General features: G+C 43.9%; 1 protein-coding gene across 5 annotated transcripts in view; it reads right to left on the bottom strand.

Annotated features, from left to right (window-relative positions):
- Positions 1 to 27,289, bottom strand: part of nod1 (nucleotide-binding oligomerization domain containing 1) — a 57,077-nt gene that overhangs the window by 12,060 nt on the left and 17,728 nt on the right. For 3 of the 5 annotated variants that reach the window (XR_010977361.1, XM_068055742.1, XM_068055736.1), the window contains exons 2-7: positions 21,515 to 21,828; positions 19,435 to 19,609; positions 16,080 to 17,880; positions 10,906 to 10,989; positions 4,597 to 4,680; positions 1,808 to 1,891 (exon numbers count right to left, since the gene is read on the bottom strand). Coding sequence is in view for 4 of the 5 variants with exons in the window: in XM_068055742.1 (XP_067911843.1) it covers positions 1,808 to 1,891; positions 4,597 to 4,680; positions 10,906 to 10,989; positions 16,080 to 17,880; positions 19,435 to 19,609; positions 21,515 to 21,766 (2,480 nt within the window). In the remaining variant the exon portion in view is untranslated. Of the gene's footprint in view, positions 1 to 1,549; positions 1,624 to 1,807; positions 1,892 to 4,596; positions 4,681 to 10,905; positions 10,990 to 16,079; positions 17,881 to 19,434; positions 19,610 to 21,514; positions 21,829 to 27,289 lie in introns of all 5 variants that reach the window. The other 2 variants (XM_068055762.1, XM_068055752.1) reach the window with 1 other exon arrangement.

Below are 27,289 nucleotides of genomic sequence, written 5' to 3'. Positions count from 1 at the left end.
GGAGATGAAGGGTTCTTGAGCACCAAACTCTGGGTCTGCTTTTATAACCATAGGTAAACTATGGGACTAACTGTAGCTTCATATAACCTGTCAGAGATTAAATAAACCATGAATGAGGCTTTTAAACCAACGGTCAATCTATATTGGTGCATGCTTGTAAAAAAAAAATAGAAACACATGATTTTTACACAAAACCTCTTGATTTTTAGGAGATTGTCTTCTGATTTATGAGGTGGTGGGGTTAAAGTACTGCAGATAGGAAGAAAAAAAATAGGCAACCTATGCACTCCATGAATGGAGCTAAAATACTTACAGATGAAACTGAAAGAGATAGAATAATCCTGGTTGACCTGACACTCAATCTTTAGCCAAAATAGTAGAATATGAGTTAGAGGAAATCATGCTTAAACTTTATAGAGCTCTAGTTAGGCCAAACTTTGAGTACTGTTTCCAGTTCTGAGGAAGACATTCAAGCATCGGAGGCAATTCAAAGAAGCACAAGACTGATCTTTGATGATGGAGGTTTTAGATATAACAAAACGCTTCAGAAACATGGGGCTGAATTGCCAGGGCGAAAATGGAGGAGGGAGGGTGTGTAATTTCACGCCACTGGCTGGTGTACCAGTTTGCCGACACCATCCTGCCCCGAGCCATTTTCCCAGAGGCGGGATAAGGAGTTGAAGGGCTACCTGCCTGCAAGTGGCGAATAGCCAATAAAGTAAAAGGCCAATTTTGGCCAATTATCAGATACCATCTGGAAAATTCCAGTCAGCCTCTGGACCCCCTGTGGGGTTATGAACAGGCCAGCTGCAAACCAGGGGCCAGTGCTCCAGGATGCCTTTGAGCCCCTCCCTGCCTACCTGGCAATAGCTACGGCCACAGGATGCCCTGTACAGGGGATCCCCCTCTACAAGGGCAGCCCAGCAACTGTGGCCATCTCTTAATTCAAAAGTTTTAGAAGTTGCTGAGAGGTTGCCTCAGTATGGAGACACCCTCTCTCGCACTTAGCTGCAACAGCAGGCTGCAGTTCCTTCCATGCTAGAGGGCCTCCTATAGGCCCTCCAGCAACAAAAGCCCAGCTGCCATCCTTGAGTGGGCCAGAGGGTGCACCCTCTGGCCACTAATTGGTCAATTCAGGGAAAATCATTGCCGGTTGACTGCTCCCGACTCAATGTGGGGTTAGGACCCCCATGTCACTTCGACGTCAGGATCCCAAGGCAAAACTCAAAATCCTGCCCAAGGGCTTTTCAACCTCAGAAGGAGTTGATTGAGAAAAGTCTTGCAGAGGTATTTAAGATATGGAAGAGGTAGATCTACTACTCAGAGAGTAGTAGGGGCGTGGAACGCCCTGCCTGCAGCAGTAGTAGACTCGCCAACTTTAAGGGCATTTAAGTGGTCATTGGATAGACATATGGATGAAAATGGAATAGTGTAGGTCAGATGGTTTCACAGGTCGGCGCAACATCGAGGGCCGAAGGGCCTGTACTGCGCTGTAATGTTCTAATTCTAATTCTAAACTAATGTGCAAAGTTACGAAAAGAGTTTATACCTGTTAAAGGCAAACCTGGGTCCTTTGTCAAGAAGTTCTTCATTACCCAAACAGCGATCCACACGTGGCACGGACTTCCAGGGAGAATATGGAGAGGAAACCCAGAATCATTTAATAAACATTTAACTGCAATGGGGTGAATCTAGGGTCATTCTGGGTTATCAAATTAAAATGATCTAAGTGATTTTCCTCAGCCAAAAATATCTTGTTATTTTACAAACACCAAGAAGAGCATTAAAGACCACACTGTATACTTACCCTACGTCTTTGATGGCCTTGCTTTTTTGGATTGCTTGTGCTAATAATTTCCCTCCTTCGCTTGTAATTTTGTTGAGTCCAATTCTGCAATAACAGATTGATTAAAAAAAACCTTTATATTACATATTTTATAAAATATATTGTTTCAGCCCCAAATGTCAAATTTGAAGTTTCTCTTTTTCCCTTCATGGACTCTTCAGTGCCCACAAAAAGTATCCCAACAGCAGAGAGCCAGAAGGGGATTTATCTGTAAGGTTGTAGAAGTTTTGGAGCTCGCCGGCACCCAGTCGGCCTCCAGGTCCCCACAGGTGCCAGGGGCCAGTTTAACTGCTTGGAGGTTTAACTCCCAGTGGCAGACCAGGGGGCTAGTGCTTCCCCTGCCACCCACGCCCCCCACCAAATTGGTGCCTTAGCTGCAAAAGCTATTTTTTTAATAAAACTTTTAAAAAGTTGGGGAGCGGCACCTCCATTTTGAAGTGCCCTCTCCCTTAATTACCTGCCATTGCAGCCTGCTGCTTCTTTCAAGCTGGAAGGCCTCTGATTGGCCTTCCAGCTTTGAGAGCCCACCCACCGTCCTTAACTGGATGGCGAGCTTGCCCTCTCACTATTAACTGGCTGCCCCGGGGAAAAATCACAATGAGTGATTGTTTCCCACACAGTGCTGGTTTCTGACCCACATTTCAGCCTGATGGCAGGGTTCGGAAGTTGTAGGGAAAATCCAACCCATGGAGTTAGATCGCAGATCAGCCATAATATCATTGAATGGTGGAACAGGCTCGAGGAGCTAAATGCCTACTGCTGTTCCTATGATGGGCACTGACAATGATTGGGTTCTACCACCTCGACCAATTCAACCGACAAGTTGCTTCAGAAAGATTTTTCCCCTTCCCAGTTCTGCCACTTCAATTCCTCATACTCAATTAGCCCATGTTTTGAGAGGTCTGGATTTATTGGCCCTGAATATCTCAAAGAACTGTGTAAATGGTCACTTTGATCTCTGGTCTATGTTGAGTCACCACCATCACTGGGGAGAAAGATCCGATCAGTCTCTGCAATTCTCACTTTGTAACTCATTGTCTTTCTCTTGCTCAAGAAGTAGTTTTACTAGGGTAGAATTACAGTGGGGGCTTCCATTGGAAATTCAGCAGAAACTCTGGAGAAATGTCATAACTGGCTCTTTATGCCATTTATCCATGATTTCCATTTTTTTATTTTTTATTTTAGAGATACAGCACTGAAACAGGCCCTTCGGCCCACCGAGTCTGTGCCGACCAAGAACCACCCATTTATACTAACCCTACAGTAATCCCATATTCCCTACCACCTACCTACACTAGGGGCAATTTACAATGGCCAATTTACCTATCACCTGCAAGTCTTTGGCAGTGGGAGGAAACCGGAGCACCCGGCGAAAACCCACGCGGTCACAGGGAGAACTTGCAAATTCCGCACAGGTAGTACCCAGAATTGAACACGGGTCCCTGGAGCTGTGAGGCTGCGGTGCTAACCACTGCGCCACTGTGCCGTCCTTAATAAAGGCAAGTATCCCATATACCTTCCTAACCATCTTATCTTTTTTCTTTTTTTTTCTTTTAGAGATACAGCACTGAAATAGACTACTACAGACCCAGATTCCCCTGGCTTCTTGCTGGATTTGGTCTACTTCACGCTGGTCATGATCAAATACTTTGCCTCATCATTGTGAGCAGTGACAGCAAGTGCTGATGGGTGCAATAAGGATAAAAACAGTGTTAGCATCATAGCCAAGCCTGACCCTGTCCTCATCGAACAGTCACACGCGGAGCTTGCTGGAAAGCAGGTGGAAGTGGCAACCCTGACTAATTTTCCTCTTCTTAATCTAGGGGTGCTAAGCCCAATTGTTGCAATCACGCCGTCCCCCATCACCATTCCCGTGTATCCTGACTGGGGTCAGTCAGCTCATCAAAGACCAGAGATCAAATCTGTGGCCTTCCTGCTCAGAACGGCTCAGCTACTCACTGGGGAAACACACTCAACTATTGGAAAAATTCATTAAGAAGCAGATTCACGTCTCTGAAACAAAAGCCCTGTTGGATTAAAATGGATTTGAACAATTTGTCTCCCTCTTTATGTGGCTAAGAGGCAACTGCTGAATAAACTCGAGGACTTCCCATCTAGTCAACTAAAGAAAAATAACTTGCATATTATTATTATTCTGCAGCACTGATACAACTTTTATAATAATCAAACTAACCTGCTGAGTGGTAACAGTGCTTCAGTTGTAGCTCAATGGGAGCACTCTTGCCCGAGTGAGGAGGTTGTGGTTTCAAGTCCCACTCCAGAGACTTGAGCCCATAAGCCATCTTGACACTCAGTCAAGTACTGACAGAGTGCTATACTATCAGAGGTGCTTTCTTTCAGATGACCGAGGCCCGCTCTGTCTTCCTATAAAGGATTGGTCCCATGGCAGTATTCGAAGAACAGCACGGGAGGTCACTCCAGGGTTCAAGCCTATATTTATCTCTAAACTCGTGACTAAAATAGATTATTCGGTCATTATCTTGCTGCTCCCCTACATTGCAACAGGGACTACACTTCAAAAATTACCTCGTTAGCTGTAAAGCACTTTGGGAGGTCCTTGCTATATAAATGCAAATTCTTTCTTTAATGGGCTTTGCGATGACTCTGAGATTCCTTAGTGTTTATATAATAGTTTTGTAATTCCAACCTGCTATTGCTTGGCCTCAATATTGCCATTAACATTAAATATAGTATAAGTAACTTGCATAAACAAAAAATATATTTCTTACTTTAACGTTCGAAGACATGGGCATTCTTCAACAACGCGGGCTACAAACTGGGCACCAACATCAGTAATCTGATTCCTGTACAGACTGGAAAAATAACATTTTGTTTTAAGATAGGTGACTCAACAGTGGGGTGACCCCTATATTGGCAAGTAATTGCTATCTGCAATTTGTAAATCTTCCTGTTCTGGCATCATCATGCACTACCTCAAGAAGTTTGCAAAAAGGGCAATGTGATGGAATATGATCAGAAAATACGCAACTGGGCCTATTAAATTCCTTTTATATTGGCTTAATTTCATTGATTCATAGAATGGTTGCAGCACAGAAAGAGGCCATTCGGCTCATTGTGTCTGCGCTGGCTGTCTGCAAGAGCAACGCTGCTAGTCCCACTCCCCCACCTTTTCCCCATACCGCTGCAATTTTCTTTCTCTTTAGATAATTGTCCAATTCCCTTTTGAAAGCCACAATTGTATTTGTCTCCACCACACTCTCAGCTAATGCATTCCAGATCCTAACTATTTGCTGCGTAAAAAAAGTTTTCCCTCACATCGCTGTTGGTTCTTTAGCCAACCAACTTAAATTTGGTTCTCGACCCTTCCGCCATTGGGAACAGTTTCTCCCTATCTACTCTGTCTAGACCCCTAAGGATTTTGAACACCTTGATCAAATCTCCTCTCAACCTTCTCTTTTCTAAGGAGAACAAACCCAGCATCTTCAATCTATCTGCATCACTAAGGTCCCCCATCCCTGAAACCATTCTCGTAAATCTTTTCTGCACCTTCTCTAAAACCTCCACATCCTTCTTAAAGTGTGGTGTCCAGAATTGGACACGGTACTCCAGTTGAGGCTCTACCGGTGTTTTATAAAAAAAAGTTTATCATAACTTCCTTGCTTTTATACTTTATGTCTCTAGTTATAAAATCCCATGGTGTTTCCGTAAAATAAATAAAAATGTTTCCCAAATGCTTTTTCATAAACAAACTAGGGCAGATTTTCATCTCTGACCAACTGGGCATTGAGTTTTGTCTGGGGGGGAAAACTGACAGAAAGGGATCAATGTAATTGCCAGAAGGAACAGCCACTGGGTTGTGTTAGACACGCATGATTCTCACTCCCGACTCTTGCCCAATTTTTATCTCCGCGCTTGGCCAAGGCAAAACTCAATGCCTAACTGATAGAGACAAAAATCTGCCACACTAGCACTTTAAATTCTATTGATGGAGAACAGGGTTCATTCTCTGCAGAGAATAACTGTAATGATTGTCTTGGATATGCTTTTCACATAGTGTAGTGATCTGATGTGATGAAGTGCAGCACAGTGACAGGTGTAATCACGAGTAGTAATCGTACTAGTGACAATCAATGCAAATGATAGAAATAGAGTAAGTAGCGCATTCTCAATATGCTTTCCTCATACAAAAAAGACTTCCACCACATGGATTTTGTTGTCATAGAAAGACGTTCTGGCGCTGATGATGTGCTTGAATTTCAATTTTTTGCTGTTCTGTGATTTTACTTCAGGAAAAATTAAAAGAAAAACATTTTATATGGATTCATTGGTATATATTGACTGAGATCCTGTGAATGCAAGTGAAGTTAAAGGCAGACAATGAATCTGATTTTGAACAAACTGGGGCATCAAAGCAGGACACAACACGGTCAAAGTATCCAACAAGTGAGCAGCAGAGAACCCAGTGCTGAAATACAAGTTTTTTTACCACTAGAGACTGACAGTGGGCTATTAGGAACATTGGAACAGGAGTAAGCCATTAGGAACATAGGAACAGGAGTAGGCCATTCTGCCCTTCAAGTCTGTTCCGTCGTTCAGTTAAATCTGTACCTCTGTTCCATTTACCCGCCTTATCGCCATATCCCTCGATACATTTCCCCAACAAAAAACTTGAAAGTCTCAGTTGACCCAATAACCATGGGGGGGGGGGGGGGGGGGCAGTGGGGAGGTGAAGTGTTCCAGATTTCCACTGGCCATTGTGAAAAAGTGCTTTCTGATTTCACTTTAAATGGCCTAGCTCTAATTTTAAAATCATTCCCCCTTGTTCTGGATTCCCCCACTGGAGCAGTTTCTCTGTATATACCCGATCAAATTCCTTTATCATTTAAACTCCTTGATCAGATCACTCCTCAACCTTCTACATGCAAGGGAATACAAACCAAATTTATGCAACCTATCCTCACACTTTAACCCTTAATGCCCAGTATCATTCTGATGAATCTGCGTTGAACCCCTTCCAAGGTTTATATATTCTTCCTGAGGTGCAGTCCCCAACACTGAATGCAGTACTCCAGATGGGGGTTGACCAAGGCTCTATACTGAAGCATAGCCTCTTCCCTTTGTACTCCAGCTTCCTTGAGATAAAGGACATGAATTTTGATTGCCATTTTTACCTGTACATGAGCTTTTTGTGATTTATATATATGGACTCCCAAATCTCTCAGCTCCTCCAAAGTTCCTAGCTTCCCACGGTGAAGAAAATATTCTTATTTGTCTTTTTTGAATCCAAAGTGGATGACCTCACATTTCCCCACATTGTCTTGGTCATATTCAGCAAGGGTTAGCAAGGAAACACGATTGCAGTATGTTTGCCAGCAAGTTATCACCACCTCTTCTCGTCTGGTTTATTACAGCTGAAGAGATGACTGTAATCAAAGCTGCTATGAAATATATAGTGTCAGCTGTGGCTCAGTAGGTAGTACCTTTAATTGGGAAGGTCATGGGTTCAAGTTTCACTCAAGACTGGAGCAGAAAATCTAGGCGGAGATTACAGTGCAGTACTGAGAAAGTGCTGCAATGTTGGTGCTGCTGTCTTTTGGCTGAGTCTTCCCTCACAGAAAGGTGTAAAAGAACTCATAGCACTCTTTCAAAAAAGAGCAGGGGAGTTCTCCCTGGTATCCTAGCCAATAATTATCCCTCTCATTGCTGTATGTGGGACCTTGCTATGTTTGACTGCTGCATTTCCTACTTTACAACAGTGACCACACTTCAAAAGTGGCAGTAAAGCACCTTGGGACATCATGCAGTCATGAAAGGCACTGCAAGTCTTTCAAGCCTTTCGCTTTTGGTTGTGTTTGCTGACAATGCAAACACTAGGTGGTGCAGTACTAGCACATGCACAAGTGCAGCCTCATCCATTGAAACGTCACTGTCTGCGATGTCTCAAGCAGCTGCCAGTCATAAAGATGGCGCTGCTCAATTTATCACAAAACACAAATTAAACCCAAATCCCCTCAACAGTTACGACTGCCGCCCCGCTCCCTCCTGCCATCGCACTTCCCTTCGCCGCTCCCTCCTGTACCCATCTTACTGCCGCTTGCTCCCTGCATTGCTGCTGCTTTCCCTCAGCCACGCACTCCTGGCAGCACCACATCCCCCCCCTTGGCCGCTCAGTCCACGCTTCCCCCCCACCACCTCTGGCCGCTTACTTCAGGCTGCACCGCTTCTGTCCTCTCAGCCACTCGCTCCTGCGTCGCCCCGTCACCCCTTGCTCTCTGCCTTGCACTTTGGTGGCACGTTCCCCACCTCTTCGGGCAGCGCAGTGGGGAACAATCGGCCGTGGGGAGGGGGGTAGTGGCAAGGGCGGGAGTGAGTGGCCGAGGGAAGTGGCAACCAAAGGGGAGAAGCAGCGACGGCAGGAGAAAAGCGATGGTGGGAGCGAGGGGTTGGGGGGGGGGGGGGAGCGACGAGGGCAGGAGCAAGTGGCTGGGGGTGGGGGAAGTGGCCATGGGGGCGTGCGGGAGGGCAGGGGGAGTGAGTGGCTGATGGAAGGCAGCAGCGAGGTGGGAAGTGAGAGGCCGGGGGAAGAGAGCGACAATTGAAGCACAGATGGTGGGAGGGAGTAGGGTACTGTTTGGGGGAATGGAGGCAGCTATTGAGGGTGAGGATATCATTGCATGTTGGCATCGTGTGTGTGCATGCACGGATTCATACTGGCAAGCTGGCAAATGTTCGCCTGCATGGAGGACGTCTGCGATCGCTCTGCGCATGCTCTGCGTTATCAGGAACCGCTTTGTTCTTTTTTTATTTAGAGATACAGCACTGAAACAGGCCCTTCGGCCCACCGAGTCTGTGCCGACCAACAACCACCCATTTATACTAATCCTACATTAATCCCATATTCTCTACCACATCCCCACCATTCTCCTACCACCTACCTACACTAGGGGCAATTTACAATGGCCAATTTACCTGTCAACCTGCAAGTCTTTTGGAGGTGGGAGGAAACCGGAGCACCCGGCGGAAACCCACGCAGACACAGGGAGAACTTTGCAAACTCCGCACAGGCAGTACCCAGAACTGAACCCGGGTCACTGGAGCTGTGAGGCTGCGGTGCTAACCACTGCGCCACTGCGCCGCCCACTTAATTAAAACAGAATTATTACTTTCAATGATTTCAATCTGTGCTATCTGTCTCAGAAAGCAACATTTAGTCACTTATTGAAGAAAAAGATTTTTGCTACTTTCAAAAATATTCTAATTGACAGAATGTCTGTTTTTCAGACTGATACACAAAACTGTATTGAATTAAGCTTTTATAGATGGGTGCTATAAGGTGACAACTGCAGTCAAAACATCAAAGTTTGGAAATCAAAACAATTAGAAACATTTCATGCCCAGCTTAGCAACAGCATCCAATGAGAATGAATAGCACAGCATTAATGCACTGGAACTCAGGACTACAGCAATGGGATTATGTGAATTTAGAAAACTTATTGCTCGGGTTCTCCAACCGAGTACTCAGTAATCATGCTCATTCACTGAATTCTTTAAAGCAAGAGCTGGATCCTGCTCCTGCCTGAGGGCAGAGATCACCTCTTACAAGAGCTAAGCACTCTGAAATGTTAAAAAGGGCCAGAGTGACCACCTGGAATAGTTTTGATTGCCTAAGTGGGGTCAAAGAGAAATTTGTCAGAATTCACCTCATTCCCCGCCCCCCCCCCCCCCCCGACAATTCCTGGAAATTGGCCTCAGATTTTATCTGATGTTTTGCCTCCCTCAGGAGATCCCATGGTTTCAGGTGGGGTGGGGTGAACAGTGCAATACTGCGATGCTCAACACATTGCAGTTTTGCGGGAGAGGTTGGTTGGACCAGAGGGTCTTTTTATCACCATCACGGTTCATATGTTCGCATCAAAATGTATTGAGGGAGGAAGGGAAAATGAGGGTGTGGGGATGGTGCAGCACACAAGTGAACAATCACAGCCACTTTTTCAAAACTAGTGCCTATTGTACAAATGTAATGATTTTCCTCACACCAAATGGAGGGAAATTTATGCTCTTCCCCAACGGATCTGGAGGCAGGGAGAGCATTTAATCAGGTGGGACAGTGGCAGGGAGGAAACTCTGCCCCGCTGCCAACTGATGGGCAATTAATGTCAAATCCCACCTCTGCTGGTATTAGCCCAGTGGTAGGCACACCTGTTGCCACACGGGGAGCGCGCCAAGCAAAACTGTGCAGGTTGCTTTCTGCCTCACTGGGGGGGCGTCCCCTCATTAAAAGACACCTAGTGCCTGATTGGGCAACCCAGCATCGGGAAGGGGAGGGTCCGCTGAGAGACACCCCACCCCCCCCCCCACCCTGCTGTTGCTGCCGGCCCCCCCTACAGCCCCCTCTCCACAAAACCGCTCCCGTCCTGACTCACCTCTGGGCTAGGTGCCTCAGCGATCCACAGCTATCAGTGAGTTCAGTACTGGCCGCAGCCATCGCCTCCGTGGTGGCTCTGCTCAAAGAGCTGCCGGCCTCTGATCGGCTGACAGCTCTCAGCAGGTAGGACTTCCATCGCTAGGGTCCTTGAAGATGAGGAAGGCCCGCTGTCCACTTAAGTGTCTAATTAGCACGTAATGCGGCAGGCCTTCCCTAGAGGTGACGCAAGGCTCTTGCCAGCATTTTTGCCAGTGACTGAGACCCCCGTTGCGCAGATAAAATCCTGGACAATGTGTCAGATTATGTAATCAACCTGGTCTGAACTTCCTCAGAGTCTGGGCACCAGAAGGAGATAAAGCTGGAGCAAGAGGCACAGCATGGGGTTCAGGGGAAGGGGCAGGAATATCAGGTTGGACCCAGAAAAGTTTGGAAGCCAGGAAGAGAAATGGCACCCACTCCCTCCCCTCACCCCTAGATGATTTACCCCAACCCCAGTTAATCCAGCAAGGTCAGGAGCAGAGGTCAGTGGCTGAAAGGGATCCAACTCTTTGGTTGTTCAGTAGGCCTCAAGAACCTACAGCCATAATTCACAGATTGATCACGCATAATATTGTATATTTATTGTGCACAAATACATTTACTCACCACTTACCCAAGGATTTTAATAATTTTGTACTTTGTAAGTTCTTCAGCCAGTACCTTCGCTCCATCATCTGTCACCTGGTTTACACTCAACCTGAGTTTAATGACAAAGGACACATTAGAATGACCAAGAGCAAGTGTACACCACACACAAAACAGAAATGAGGGTACTATAGTTTAATAACTAGCCAACCTCCTGTGGCATTGTACATGTGGTCTGAAGATTAAGTATAGTGTTGAGGTGAAGTGGGATTAGAGGGTCGGGGACCGTTGGGCCAAAGAAACAGATACACATACTGATTATTCTCCATAATACCAACAGTATTAAGGAGAATTACTGGCCATTTCATATTAAGTGTTGGATTTGATTGTTTTGACACTTTGGATAAAGGCGAGGTGCATTTGCGAGGCTGAGAGTTTTGTGGAAAGCATGTTTCTGGATCTGGTTATCCCGCAGTTTAAGGGTGTGCAGGCAGAGAGTGAATGGGTGACCACAGACAGTCAAGGAGGACCAGACAGGTAGTGCAGGAGTCCCCCGAGTATGTCTCAATCTCCAACTGGTATTCAGTCCTGAATACTGGTGAGATTGATGGTTCGTCTGGGAAGTGCAGCCAGAGCCAAATCAACGGCAACACAGGTGGCTCAGCTGTACAGGGGTGCAGGAGGAAGATTAGGAAAGTGATAGTACTAGGGGATTCTATAGTTAAGGGAACAGACAGGCATTTCTGCAGCCGCAGACATGAATCCAAGATGGTATGATGGTGCCAGGGTCGAGGATGTTACTGAATGACTGTGGGGGGAGGGGTGGGGGGGGGGGTGGCATTAAACAGGTAGAGGTTGTAGTCCATATCGGTACCAACAACATAGTTAGAAAGGGAGATAAGGCAGATTTTTAGGGAGTTAGGAAGGAGACTAGCAAGCAGGATGTCAAAGGTAGTAACCTCCAGATTACTGCCGGGGCCATGCACTAGTGAATTTGGAAGTAGGAGGATAAAGCAGATGAATGTGTGGCTGGAGATATGGTGCAGGAGGGAGGTTTTCAGGTTCCTGGGACATTGGGACCAGTTTTGGAGGAGGTAGCACCTGTATAGGTGCACAAAGGATTGGGAGAGAAAGCACTTGAGTAAGAAATAGTAAGGTATTCGGTGGGGTCAGAGTAAGAGGGAATGCAATAAGGACTAAATTAGGTTTACTGTGCATGTATGCAAATGCACAAAGTGTGGTAAGGTGCAGATAAATAGATGAGCATATCATGTCATGGCAATAACAGAGACCTGGCTCAAAAAAAGGCAGGACTGGGTACTAAATATTCTTGGATACAAGATGTTCAGGAAAGACAGGGAAGAAAGGAAAGGAGGAGGGGAGGCAGTATTGATTAAGGAGAATATTACAGTGCTGGAGAGAGAGAGGATGTCCTAGAGGTGACAAGAACAGAATCTATTTGGTCGGTTAAGAAACAATAAAGGGACCATTACACTACTAGTTGTATTCAATAGGCCACCAAATAGTGGGAAAGATATAGAGGTGCAAATTTGCAGGAAAATTACAGAGCTGTGCAAAAACTAGAGTTGTGACAATGGGGGAGTTTAATTATCCTAATATAATAATCCAGGATAATAATATCCTGGAATCGTAATAAAATCGTAACAAAATAAAGGCCCAGCCTCCACAAGAAGCCAAGTTTGCAGTCCAATAATGTTTTAGAAATAGTTTGTGTGTCACTTCAGAGTTTCTGAACTGTGTTCAGGAGAGTTTTCTACATCAGTCTGCTGTTGGTCCAATGAGGAAGGAGGCATTACTGGATCTGGTTCTGGGGAAATGAGGTGGGACAAATGGATCAAAAGTCAGGAGGGGCATGTTTATGGAACAGTAATCATTGTAGCACAAGGCTTAGGGTAGCTATGGAAAAGGACAAGGAACAACCTGGAGTAAAAATACTTAATTGGAGGAGGGCCAATTTCAGTGGGGCGAAAATGGAGCTGGCCCAGGTAAACTGGAATCAAAAATTGGCAGGCAAAACTGTAACAGAACAATGGGATGCCTTTAAAGAGATGGTTTGGTACAGTCAAGGTACATTCCGACAAAGTGGGTGTGGGGGGTGGGGGGGAAAGGTAGGGCAAGCAAAGCCAGAGCTCCCTGGATGATGAAAGAGAGAGAAAGGTCAAGCAAAAAAAGGGTGCATATGACAGATGTCAAGTTGACAATACAAATGAGATCCAGTCTGAATATAGAAAGTTCAGCAGGGAAATGAAAAAGGAAACAAAACAGGAAATGAGAGTGTGAACTTTTTCTATTATAAATAAATTCCTATATCCATATTTGTAATGGAATTTGCCTCTAAACTTGTTGCACACTAATGACACCCTCCTGCCAGTGGTAGTGCTATAGCACCTCAACTTTGCCTCTCCCAGTACTCCATCAAAACTCCGATGCTCCAACTAATGCTACTCCCAAATTGCAGTAGTTTTTGTCAGGGTCTGAAAGGGTGTTGGATGGTTAACAAAATTATTATTAATGATTACATCATTTATGGAAGGGTGCACTGAGTGTATTCCATAAATAATTTTATGTATGAAGGATTTCTGAGCGAATATTTTATCCCGCGTGTCAGAGAAAGGCTGCAATGTTTCCTTCATGTTAACTGATCCTTAGGGATTCACCCTTCGTTGTTTCCAGTCATGAGACCTTGAATGGAATGTCATAATGTTAGAGGAGGGAGTTCTACATAAAATCAATGGACTGAATTTTACGCCACCCCAGTCAGTCGGATGGTGGTGTAGGGGCGAATTAAAATTGATTGGGAGGCCATCCCGCCCTGCTCCGGCCAACTTTACGGCAGTCGGGAAGGGGGGGGGGGTGGGGGCAGGGGGGAGAAAATGGCCCAGTGATAGCTGCCGGCCTTTCCAGGCACCGGTAAGGGGGGGGGGGGGTTGCCATGGCAGTTAGGCACAGAGTGCCTGATTGAGGGCTGCCCCCGCCTCCTAATGCACCCCCGGGACGCAAGACGCCCCCCTCCACCCAAACGACCACCCTAGCCTCACCAGGGCACGACCGATCCCCCTGGTGAGGCATGCCCAACTTACCTTCACTCCTGGCTCCATGTTGTGGGCTGGCCTGCAGTCCCAGCAGTGGGCACTGCTCCCGGCGGCGCTAAGGCAGGACTTCCTCCTTCAAGTGGATGGAAGTCCCGCCTCGGGACAATTAAAGCCTGGGACCCGTAAAATATGGTTTTACGTTGGTGGCGAATTCCCGTCCATCTTAGGTAAAATCCAGCCTTATGTTCCCAGGCAACAGAAAACAACAGAACTGCAGATGGCCGAGAAAATATGTTAAATTTACAGGCACTTCCCCTCCTGTACTGCATAGGATTACAGGCAATTCAGTGAAATCAAAAATTCTGTTTTCAATTAAGATTCTTTGTAAACATATCTATCCAATCCTCAAGCCTGGGTCCTTAGCAATTTGAACATCCTTCACATCTTTCCAATTATTTTCTATTTGAATAACAGCCACCAAAGTACTTTTCTGAAAACATCTATATGCAAAATAACAGGGTTACGGAAATGAACGGAATCGCAGGACGCTTATTTTCATATTTCCGGTTCTTTTTGTTGCTGGTCCTTCACAAAAACAACCTGCATTTATAACGCATCTTTAATGGGCTTCACAGGAGTGGAATCGGGCAAAAATTGACACTGAAGGAGAAGGTAGGACAGGTCATCAAAGTTTGGTCAAAGCGGTAAGTTCTATGGAGCGTCTTAAAGGAAGAGGGGAAGGTTGAGCGGTTTCTAGAGATAATTTCAGAGCTTAGGGCCTAGAGAGCTGAAGATGCAGCTGCCAATGGTGAGACAAATGACATCAGAGAGGCACAAGAAGCCAATATTGAAAGCAGAGATCTTGGAGAATTAGAGGGTTCAAAAGGTTGCAGAGATAGGGAGGGGTGAGGCCTCGGAGGAATTTGAACATAAGGATGAGAATTTTAAAATCAAAAGGTGGTCCAGAAGTCAATGCAGATCAGTGAGCACAAGGGTGATGGGTGAACAGGACTAGGTGCATGTTCAGATATAGTGACTAGATAGAATCCAGAAAGAGAGGATGTCCTGATGACTGCAGCAAAGGGAACATCACACAAATATATGCCACTCTTTTTATTGAAATCAGACAGCCTTTTCTGTTCAGATGGCCAACGTTCTCCTCTCTACCAAAATTGATTAACTTGATATTGATCTTACAGCTGTTTGTGGGGCCTTGCTGTGTGAAATTGAGCGTCACATTTACCTACACAAACAGAGACTACAGTTCAAAAGTAATTAATTTGCTGTGATGTACTCTGGAACATCTTAGAGGATGCAAAAGATGCTATATAAATGCAAGTTCTTTCTGGGAATGCTTCGCTGGCAAATGTGCTGTCCTTCAGATGAGACGTTGAACTGAGACCCCCAGCTGCCCTCTCAAGTGGATGTAAAAAGATACCATGGTACTATTTCGAAGACGACCGGGGGAGTTCTCCTCGATGTCCTGTTCCAATTATATCCCTCAACCAACATTACTTAAAAAACAGAGATTATCTGGTAATTTATTACATTGCTGTTTGTGGCAGCTTGCTGTGCGCAAGTTGTCTGCCATGTTTTCTCACATTACAACAGTGGCTGCACTTCAAAAGTACTTCAGAAGCACTTTGAGATGTCCCGATATCCTGAAAGGTGCTATATAAATGCAAGTCTTTTCTTCCTTTTCCTCTAAATACTTTGATACAGGACATTAGACCTTTTGATTGAAGAATGGGGAGGTGATGGTGTAGTCATCATATCGCTAGACTAGTAATCCAGAGCCCAGGCTGACGCTCTGGGAACATGGGTACGAATCCCACAATGGCAGATGGTGAAATTTGAATTCAATTAATAAATCTGGAATTAAAAGCTAGTCTAATGGTGACCATGAAACCATTGTCGATTGTCGTAAAAACCTATCTAGTTCACGAATGTCCTTTAGGGAAGGAAATCTGCTGTCCTTACCTGGTCTGGCCTACATGTGATTCCAGACCCACAGCAATGTGGTTGACTCTTAAATGCTCTCTGAAATGGCCTAGCAAGCCACTCAGTTCAAGGGCAATTAGGGATGGGCAATAAATTTTGGACTAGCAGCGATGCCCACATCCCACAAAAAAAATATCTGAAAACATACCTAACCACTGTGAGTTTATCGAAACAAGGAATCAGTTCTTTCACTCCATAGTCATTGATGTTATTGTTGTCCAGTTCAAGTGCAATTGATCTTTTGCGATGGCGCAAAATATTTGCAATTGCACTGCAGTCGGCAGAGAAGGCATTGCAATAAGTGAGTTTGATATAATCAGCGCAAATCCCCTTAGCTGCGAGACTGGCTACTGCTTCACTCTGGGTTTCAAAAATGTAGCGCATCAACCAGACAAAACGGGGCAAGGCCTGCACTCTCAAAAATTCTTCGAATGGCGCTTGAGGAAGATTTTTTAAGTGTAACTTTACACAGTCGGCAAGATAAGCCTTGAGCGCTGACCGTTTCCTTTGGACACTTCTCGTGGAAGCCAAATGTTTGAATAGGTTCCTCTTAATTTTCGACAATAGGCCACAGAGGAAAAGTGTGGTGAACTGCAAATGCTCATTTGTTTCAAATGGGTCCTTCCTGTGGTGTGGGTTATAGCCCAAGCAGCGTAACAAAAGAACATTGGCCCGGGCTCCAGTCAAATTGCTATCACATTTGGCAAAAAATTTAATGATTTCCTTCGCACTGATTTCCTCGTCCACAACCAAGAAGAATGCAGCAAAAAATGACTGGAGGGTCAAATGAAGGAACTCATGAGTTGATTGGTTCCCACATCCATCATAATGACCCGCAGTTTTGACAAAGCCCAACTGTAAATCCTCCTCTGAGATTTTGGCCGCTGTGATTTGCTCCTGACTGAAGATGAAGTTGTTATTTTCAATCCCTTCTTTTGCCAATTTGCCCAGTCTCATTAGCGTACCCCTCTTTGCTTTGAATGTCTCACTTTGACTATTGTTTTTTTTGTGCAATCCCGCCTTGGAAGAACGGTTTAGGAAAACCTCTAACATCAACAAGTAGATGTCAGTCAAAGTAACATAATTCAACAAGCGGGGAGAGCTACATGTGGACTGAAAGTGTTCGTAACATTTAAATATAATCCAGCAAAACAACGGCACTGAGCATAAACTGCAGAGGTGAGGGTTCGCCTCTAGCTGGGTCAAAACCAAAGTTTGATGGGTCTTGTTTTTGAAGAACTTCTTCAAATACTGCAGCAAATGCTCCTTGGAAAAGCCTTTCAGTGTCACTCGCTTTCTCACCATTCTCAACGGTAGATTTGTGCCAGTTCTTGCTGTCAATAATTTTTTGGAACCTTTTAATAACTTTCCTCGGAGTAGATTCATCAGCAAGGCCACAGGATGTGTGGGGTCAAAGGGTGAAGAGATGTCAGGGATATCATTAAGATCACAGTCAATGTTAATTTCATCAAACCCGTCCAGTGTGAAGAGAACAGAAGCTGGGTGTTGTCGGATGTAACTGAATATCTCATCAGCATCTTTGTCAGGATAACAGTTGTACTTGAACATTAGATCTCTGAGAGAGATCTTGTCTTCCTCCTTAAAACTATTGAATATTCGGCATCTAAATTTGAAGAAGAATTTAATATCAGCGCCCAGCTCCCCTTTGGACCATAAGTTCTGTAGTCTCTGGAGCAGTATGGTCTTACCAACCCCAGCATCACCAGTTACAAACACTGTTTCTGCATCTTCATTGATGACTCCAGTGTCATTGAACAAATCCTCCAAGTGGGAAATGGTTCCTTTGGTTTCATTGACTGCGTTGATTAATTCCATAAGAGTCTCAGCGTAAGTATCATCCAGCAGGATATCTTCTTTCTGGACGTACGATGTGACGAACTTTGTGTCCTGCCGTAGATCATGTTTAATCTTTTGAATGTACTGGCAAACTACAAACAGAAATACAAAGTTATTACAACTGGTTTTTAACTCTGTCAATTGTAATCATCCAAGCAGGCCTACTTGTATACCATTTTGGTCAACTGTTGAGATAGTTTGTACCTCTCAGTTCTGCAATCAGATAAGGCTGAACAGGCTGGGGCTCTTTTCTCTGGAAGAGAGAAGCCGGAAGGAAACTGATTGAGCAGATGTAGGAAAAACGTTTCCACTTGTGGGGAAAACCAAAATGAGAGGCCATAAATGTAAAATTACTAATAAATCTTTACCCAAAGAGTGGTAAGAATGTGGAACTCTATACCACAAGGAATAGTTAAGGTGAATAGCACAGATACATTTAATTGGAAGCTACATATTCACTCGAGGGAGGAGGAAATAGAAGGATATGCTGATAGGGTTAGATGAAGAGAGGTGATGGGAGCCTCATGTGGAACATAAATGGTGGCATAGACCAGTTTTGATTTTGATTTGGAGATACAGCACTGAAACAAGTCCTTCGGCCCACCGAGTCTGTGCCGACCATTAACCACCCATTTATCTAATCCTACACTAATCCCATATTCCTACCACATCCTCACCTGTCCCTATATTCCCCTACCACCTATCTCTACTAGGGGCAATTTATAATGGCCAATTTACCTATCAACCTGCAAGTCTTTTGGCTGTGGGAGGAAACCGCAGCACCCGGAGGAAACCCACGCAGACACAGGGAGAACTTGCAAACTCCACACAGGCAGTACCCAGAATTGAACCCGGGTCGCTGGAGCTGTGAGGCTGCGGTGCTAACCACTGCGCCGCCCCACCCAGTTGCAGTGAATGGCCCGTTTCTGTGCTGTAAATTCTAATAGAATTCTATGCAATACCCCCCAGATGTTATCTTCGGAGTATTGTTTTGGTAAGAATGTTGTTCAGTGAAAAAAATCCTTCTTTGTTCATCATTCTCCCTTTGTCTTACTGAGTCACTCTCCAATAGTGATCAAGAGCACAAGAGCAAGCTCACAGGGAGGAGGCACAGAGGGAATTGGAAGGAAATGTTAATAAGGCACAAGTTGTAAATTTTGTTTCTGCCTTTCTATACAGGTGTTAGCAAGAGGAAAACTATGGGGGGGGGGAAAAAGAGAAAGATGCATACAATCCATTAGATTAGAGCACCAACAGTTCAAAGTGTTATAATTAATAATAATCACATCAACCTCCCATTGTAGTGCAGAGCAAGAGTCAAGCCAAGTGTAGTCTTCAGGGAGAGGAGAATTAGAGAGCAGGGCATAATTGGACCAGGGAACACAAGTAATTAAGTTGTCATTTTAAACTCGTAAATTCTGCCCTTATTTTTAAATTTGTATTATAACTTCCTAAACCCATGTTTATAGTGAGCTGCTCAGGTAAACTTGTCAGGCTGCAATTATACTTTCCTATCAGTCATCACGATATCACCACCAAGGGAAAGATGTAATTACTGTGTGACAGGTTTACATTAGGATTTGCCATAGAAAAAGCTGAAGAAAGATTTATAATATATTAACTGGATTTGTGGAGGAAATACCTACCAGCGTCTGTAATAATTACTGATTTGCTCTGCATGCATTCTGATGGTTGATACTGAATTTCTTTCAGCCATGGGCTAAGGTCTGTGTAAACCTCATTGGCCTGGTACAGAATGTGCAGGAAATACTCTGCTGTTTCTTCTCCTTTGCTCGCAACCAGATCCAATATTTTTCGAACCTAAAAGAAAGTACGTTACAGTGTAATGGGTAATGCAGACTTTCACCAGAAATTATAAAATCAATCCGATTGTAAGCGTGCGATGCGCGGTGAGTTCGGACTACCTCAGTCCAGTTTCTAGTGGACTAGAGAAAAGCAATCCCTGATCTGGTGCAACCTGCAATTTGGAATGGAAAATGTTGCACTACTGCAGGAGGGAGTGCTCTTCTGAGGTTGGGGCTGAAGCACATTGCTGAGTACAGCTGGTTTAGATCAATTAAATCAGCCAAACCACGAATCATTTAGTCCACATGGCGACATCCAATGGTGCCTCTACCCATGAGGCATTGGAGGCCTTATTGTAAAAGAAAAAGCAAATTAGTCATTCCCATTATGGGCAAGTAGAAAATCTTACTTTTCAGTGATACCAGTAGGACTGGAGACCCAAGAATATATGAGCACCACAGTGCTTCTATATATGTCAAAAATCTTCTGTTTGGCTGTTATGTCCTGTCCACAAATGTTACTTCCTGTAACACTTTTTCAGTGAACATTTACAACGGAAAAACATGTGAACATATATAATGGGAAAAAAACTCAGGACTGTGAGAAGATTTTACCTTAAACTCAAAATTCTTTCCTAAAATGTTTCCTTTGTACATCTCCGCCCCCGCCCCCGCCCCGCCTCCCCCCCCCACCAACAATTGAAATTTCAAAATGTTGTCTAACATCAAGTTTTAAACGTCTTTTAAAATGAAGAAATTACATATTTTGCAACAGCTTGATTAAGTTTACGCCCTGACTTGCCTTTACCAGATATTAATTCCTTCACCGAAGCTCTTTCTTCAAAGACACTATTTCAGAAGATCTGGGCCTCAAATGGATATTTTTACCTCTCAGCAGTTGGCCACAGCTACCAATCACATCTGTGTATTTTAAGTACATTTGGTTTAAAGAATTTCCCAGCATGCCATTTTCATACTGAAAGATAAACAAAAGTTTGTCCCCACATTCTGTGAGGATCTGAGAGGTTCTTAAGTTTGAAAGAAACCGCAGATTGAATTCTCAAAGTTTTATTGTTTTATGACTGGCATTATTGGGATAATTTTAAGCTGACCCCTCGACCAGGAATGGAAAGGATTGGGTAAGTGCAAGTATTAAGCCCACCCACTTTTGTGCTCCAGTGAAGTAAACTGCAAAGCCTCCCACTCCCCTCATTGTTCACAAATCCCTAACTTGTATTCCCAGTGCTGTCTGATTCAAGAACTATGCCCAATACTCCCAGACCTTCAGATCATCCTCCTCAGTGCTCACAGATCCCTGTACCCTCTCCCTGCAATTCCAGCACTTGCTCCTGAACCTCTCTCATCTGTGTTGCCAGAACTCTCTCCCACATTCCAAGACTCTCGGTTCCTTCTCAAAATACTGCAGGACCTTGCTGCCACCTATCCGAGCTCTCCCAAACCTGGGCCCTTTCCTGGATGCACCCAGGTCCTAAAAGCGACATTTAATACTCTCTCGTATTATGTCTTGACAAGAACAGTTCTGAAAACAGGAGTGTGTCTAAAAATAAAAATCCATTCTCAGTAAACTTAGGACAATGTCACGGGGGATCAGCAAAACAATTCAAACATTGAGGCAAAAGAAAAATACTGCAGATGCTAGAAATCTGAAATAAAATCAGAATATGCTGGAAATACTCAGCAGGTCAGGCAGTATCTGTGGAGAGAGAGAAACAGAGTTAATGTTTCAGGTCGATGACCTTTCATCAGAATCTGTTCTGATGAATCAGCTGTTCAAAAGGTCATCGACCAGCAACTTTAACTCGGTTTCTCTCTCTCCACAGTTGCTGCCTGACCTGCTGAGAGTTTCCCGCATTTGCTGTTTTTATTTCAAACATTGAGATGTAGTGCATGGAGTCTTTACCTTAGCTGCTTGTGTCGGATGTTGCTGTGACAGCTCAGCCTCTTCATTGGAAATGTATTTGTGTTTCATCAAGTTGTTCAGCACACACTCTGTGTTTTTGATACAATCAACTAAGAGCTCTCGGTGTACCTTCAGCAACTTAATGAACGAGTGTGTCAATATGAATGACACTTGTTGCTGCATTCCAGGCTGGCACAAACTATCCATACTTGCACAAGCATTCTCTGAACTGGAATCAGGGACTTCTACCATCTTCCCTTGCCAGGCTAGTCACTGAGATGCAGGAGTTGATTTCTGGATTCCACATCATGCATCTATGCAAATCATAAAATATCAAAAATACAGAAGTCAAATTATTAATACCGATCACAATGTACCTAAGTTGTGACAGGGAGAGTAATGCAAACCATTCAGATTGTACAACCACAGACATTTACAGAAGGAGGTCACATGGCTCATTGGGTCCGAGCCAGTTCTTTATTAGAGTAATCCAAAATTAATCCCCCGGCCCCACTCTTTCCTCGTAGCCCTACGTCTTCCTCGATTTTAAATGTTTATGCGCTTTTCTCTTAAGATCACCATTATCTCTTTCCTCTTGGATTCGATGCCCCTAATTATAAAATCTAAACTGCTTGGCATGTCTATTACCCCACCTACCAGCACTCATACTTTCATGGAATTAGGTAATTCATCTGCACCTATTTAGTGACTTTGCTTTAAGTGTTTACTCCATTTCTTGTTCTTTCTTCCAAAATGCATTACCTCCCACATGGCCACGAAAACTGATTGGGCTGAATGGCCTGATTCATTGTCAAAAACTTTTACAAGGACTTGTTTACAAAGATAAAAACAATTTTGTAGGCCTTCCCTGTTGACGAAGATCATTTTGACTTTTGCCATTATAAAAGGACAACAAAGTCTAAGTTGAGTAATTGTATTTAAATGAATTCAGTCAATATTGCAAAGGCTTTGCAGAGCAGTCCTGAGCTGCAATCACTCAGTGATGGAATTGTTGTTCGTCCTTTGATCTCATATAAAATAGCTGGAATATCATTTTCTGTAGTGAATTCTTTGAGAACTAATGAGACCCATTTTTTCTGGAACAAGCATCCAGAACCCGAGACACCGGTTAGGGAATCTTGATTCTTCAAGTGAGACATCCTCACCATATTCAACATCTGCCACGTAACACGAAAATTGGTGGTGTCGTAAATAATGAGGAGCAAAGCCTTAGATTACAGAACAATATAGATGGGCTGGTAAGATGGGCAGAGCAGTGGCAAATGGAATTTAATCCTGACAAGTGTGAGGTGATGCATTTTGGGAGGACTAACAAGGCAAGGGAATATGCAACGGATGGTAGGATCCTAAGAAGTACAGAAGGTTAGAGGGATCTTGGTGTACTTGTCCATTGATCACTGAAGGCGTCAGCACAGGTAGATAAGGTGGTTAGGAAGGCATATGGGATACTTGTATTCTACGCCTCGGCTAATAAAGGCAAGAGCAGGGAGGTTATGATGGAGCTGTATAAAATGCTAGTTAGGCCACAGCTGGAGTATGTGTACAGTTCTGGCCGTCACACTATAGGAAGGATGTGATTGCACTGGAGAGGGTGCAGTGGAGATTCACCAGGATATTGCCTGGGCTGGAGCATTTCAGCTATGAAGAGAGACTGGATAGGCTAGGGTTGTTTTCCTTAGAGCAGAGAAGGCTGAGGGGGGACCTGATTGAGGTATACAAAATTATGAGGGGCATTGATAGGGTGGATAGGAAGAAGCTTTTTTCCCCACAGGGGAGGTTTTTCTCTAGTCAGTTTCATGGATTGTCTCCCATGGTTTACTAAAATGGCTGGTTTTGTACCGTGCTTGCGGGTGCAAAACAAGTTTCCAGTAAAGCAAGCTTTCAGTGCCTTCCCATGGTTTACTACAGCATCTAATGTTTACAAACGGCTTCTCACAGACTTTCAAGGCTTCACAGCTGTCTTGCCATTAACCTTCTAGACAGCTCATGGAATAAGAATGTGATTAACTTTCCCAGCATGCCATCTTGAACAGTCAATTTAACCATTCTTTTAACCAAACTCAGCTCCTTTACCAGGTAATTAATCCAGACTCCAGTTAATCCTTTAGTTTCCTTAAAACTGGTATTTTAATTTTATATTGAAAAGTTCAAAATCTTTCATTACCTTGAAGCACAGTTTTGCTGTCAGAAACTTGGTGGCTCCACATTTCAAGTGTTTGTCAACAAGGAGACTGTTGTCATAGATCTACTTTATAATCATAACGGTTTTGATAGAGTAAATAAGGAGAAACTGTTTCCACTGGCAGCCCGGTCAGTAACCAGAGGACACAGATTTAAGATAACTGGCAAAAGAATCAGGGGGAGATGAGAAGGCGTTCTTTGTTATGTTATGCCCTGGAATGCACTGCATGAAAAGGTAGAAGGAGCAGAGTCAATAATAACTTTCAAAAGAGAACTGTATACTTGAAAAGGAAAATTTGATCGGCAAAGGGGAAAGAGTGGGGGATTGGGACTAATTGGATAGTACAGGGGTCGGCTACCTTAATAACAAGAAGAGCCATTTAAAAAAATGCAGTCAAAAACGCAATATCTTAAGAGCCCCAAAGCTGTTACTCAAATGCCAATAAGAATGCAAAACAAGAGAGACATATTTCAACAACATTTTAAAAGGTTTTTACAAAAAAGTTATCAATTGAATGATACTTTCTCACAAGTACAATGTCAGTAAAAGTTTCAAAATACGAAACAAGTCATTTAATTAGCGTCAAAATGGGTTTGATCGATCAATGTCAGGAGCTGCACATGAATCCTTAATGAGCCAGATGTGGCCCCAGAGCCACAGGTTCCAAACTGCTGAGATAGCACTTTCAAAGAGCCAGCACAGTCATGATGGACTGAATGACCTCCTTCTGTGCTGTGTGAGTCTATGAGTCTACAAATCAAGCTGCTTCATATAGCACGCTGAGCTCATCTCTCACATATACAAGTTCACATAGCTGTCTAACTAGACATATTCGGTTTGTTTCTCAAGAGAGAGGCTCTCATTTTGGCTTGACTTACACTGTGAATTAATAGCGGTGTCGAATCAATTTTTAAAAACTGCCGTGAAACTGTAATAAAAATCAGAGGTTGCCGGGATGACTATTCTTGTAAATAAACCTGATAGATATCCTGAGATAAATCTTTTTAAAATGCTCACTTATGAAAATATAAGGAAGTTCGGGATATGAAAGGGCCTTTACACCAGTGCATTAGAGGTCATTTAATTTCACAGCTCAATGTTCTCACAGAAAAGTCTGACCCCTGCCCATCTCCACCTTCCCAATACCAGGTTTTGTAGTGTACTGATAATGGTTGCACAAAGCAACAACAGTTAAATAAAACCCGGAACAGGGACAGACAGTACCAGAAGTAGACCCCAGAAGAATTACCCTCCACTGTCTACAGTTCAGAAAGGCTTACATGGAATAAACAGATTCAAATATCGCGATTCATACAGAGTAACACCTCCAGCTTCTAGCAGACCACTGAGGATATGAGAGATCGTATTTACCCAACACACAGCACTGTAGGTTGTCAATCAAAATCTACCAGGCAACTTGTAAAATGATTTCCTCCTCGTATAATGCCTGCAACTTCCAGAATCATAGAATGTTTCCAGCACAGAAGGCCATTCGGTCCGTTATGTCCATGCTGGCTTTCTACTAGAGCAACTCAACCTTTTTCCCTATAGCCCTGCACATCTCATCAGATAATTATCCAATTCCCTTTTGAAAGCCACAATTGAATCTGCCTCCACCACACTCTCAGGTAATGCATTCCAGATCCTAACCACTCGCTACATAAAAATGTTTTATATCTGGCTTTCAAAGCCCACTGTGGATTATAGAACTTCTGCTTTTGCCGATATCTTATTTTGAGCTTCTTTCACTCTTCAATTCATGGCCTTTCCCCACCAGTGATCAATAGTTACTCTGGAAGTTAGTTTTAAATAATCAGCAATTTGAATATTGGATTTTTTTTTTAACAATCTTAACGTTTGATTTCAACAGGATATCTATGCTGTATTTATTGCGCTTCCAATTTACCCAGGCCAGTGTTCTCCAATAGAAATTTCTGACTAGCCACAGATATGGCTGTGATGACATTGTTTTAGCCATATGCACTAATTTTAGTAGAACACGCCTTACACATAATCCCAGGTAAACATACTTCAGATGTATATATTTACTTAACAAACATCTACCACCATTTAGTAACCAAGGAAGTAAAGCAGCCACAATGATTTTAAAAAAACACACATGCTCTGCTTTTCATCATATTTTAACATGCAGAAAGTTAAAGTTCACATGCATACGCTGTCTGATATGAGAATTGAGATCACATGACCAATAGTGTCTGTTACTCATTTTTTTATTTAATGATCAGAAATGCAATTACCCACATGTGGTGTGTGGCTAAACCATTGCACAGCATTGATCTGGGCCATTATGATTGAAACCCTTTTTCAGTTCTACTTTTCTGGTTTCACCATCGAAGTTGCGAGTATCAGTCTTAAGCCAAAGCTGCACCCATTTTACAAAACCAGCTCCATAGCCTCAATACAGAGTGCTGCAACTCTCCTCCAACTTCAAACATTGTTTCCCTGCAAATCCATACAGTATACGATAGACCTCAACTGCTAGATCTTCTACTATCACCAACATGAAGAGGCAAGTATCATCTACACATGTATTCTTACATCAACAGGATGAAGGTTCAACTCCTTTATACTTTACAGATCTGTTGTACAGTCATCAGTGATATTTCTTTCACGGTTCCGTTTTTGTTCTGTCCCCATTTCTTCTGCCCTGCTACTTCCCTATTTGCTTTTAAAAGACTCCTCAAACTACCTTTATGAAACTACTTTGAACCATGTTGTCTGGGTGTAGCAGCTGGGGCTCAGCGGTAGCACTCTTGTTTCTTGAATCCAGAGTCAGAAGGTTGAGAGTTCAAATCCCCCTCCAGAGACTTGAGTATATTTCCCTTGACATTCAATGGCATTACCATCGCTGAATCCTCCACTATCAACATCCTAGGGGCTACCAATGACCATAAATTGAACTGTAGTAGCCATATAAATACCGTGGCTACAAGAGCAGGTCAGAAGCTAGGAATCCTGAGGCGAGTAACTCACCTCCTGACTCCCCAAAGCCTGTCCACCATCTACAAGGCACAAGTCAGGAGTGTGATGGAATACTCTCCACTTGCCTGGATGGGTGCAGCTCCAACAACACTCAAGAAGCTCGACACCATCCAGGACAAAGCAGCCCGCTTGATTGGCACTCCATCCACAAACATTCACTCCCTCTAACACCGACGCACAGTGGCAGCAGTGTGTACCATCTACAAGATGCACTGCAGCAATGCACCAAGGCTCCTTAGACAGCACCTTCCAAACCCGCGACCTCTACCAACTAGGAGGACAAGGGCAGCAAATTCATGGGAACACCACCACCTGCAAGTTCCCCTCCAAGTCACACACCATCCTGACTTGGAACAATATCGCCGTTCCTTCACTGTCGCTGGGTCAAAATCCTGGAACTCCCTTCCTAACAGCACTGTGGGTGTACCTACCCCACATGGACTGCAGCGGTTCAAGAAGGCAGCTCACCACCACCTTCTCAAGGGCAATTAGGGATGGGCAATAAATGTTGGCCTGGCCAGTGACGCCCACATCCCATGAATGAATAAAAAAAATAAATTTAAAAAAAA

Source organism: Heterodontus francisci, chromosome 2 (assembly GCF_036365525.1).
Source record: "Heterodontus francisci isolate sHetFra1 chromosome 2, sHetFra1.hap1, whole genome shotgun sequence".
Classification (NCBI taxonomy): domain Eukaryota; kingdom Metazoa; phylum Chordata; class Chondrichthyes; order Heterodontiformes; family Heterodontidae; genus Heterodontus; species Heterodontus francisci.
This window is presented reverse-complemented; position numbering and strand designations above follow the sequence as displayed.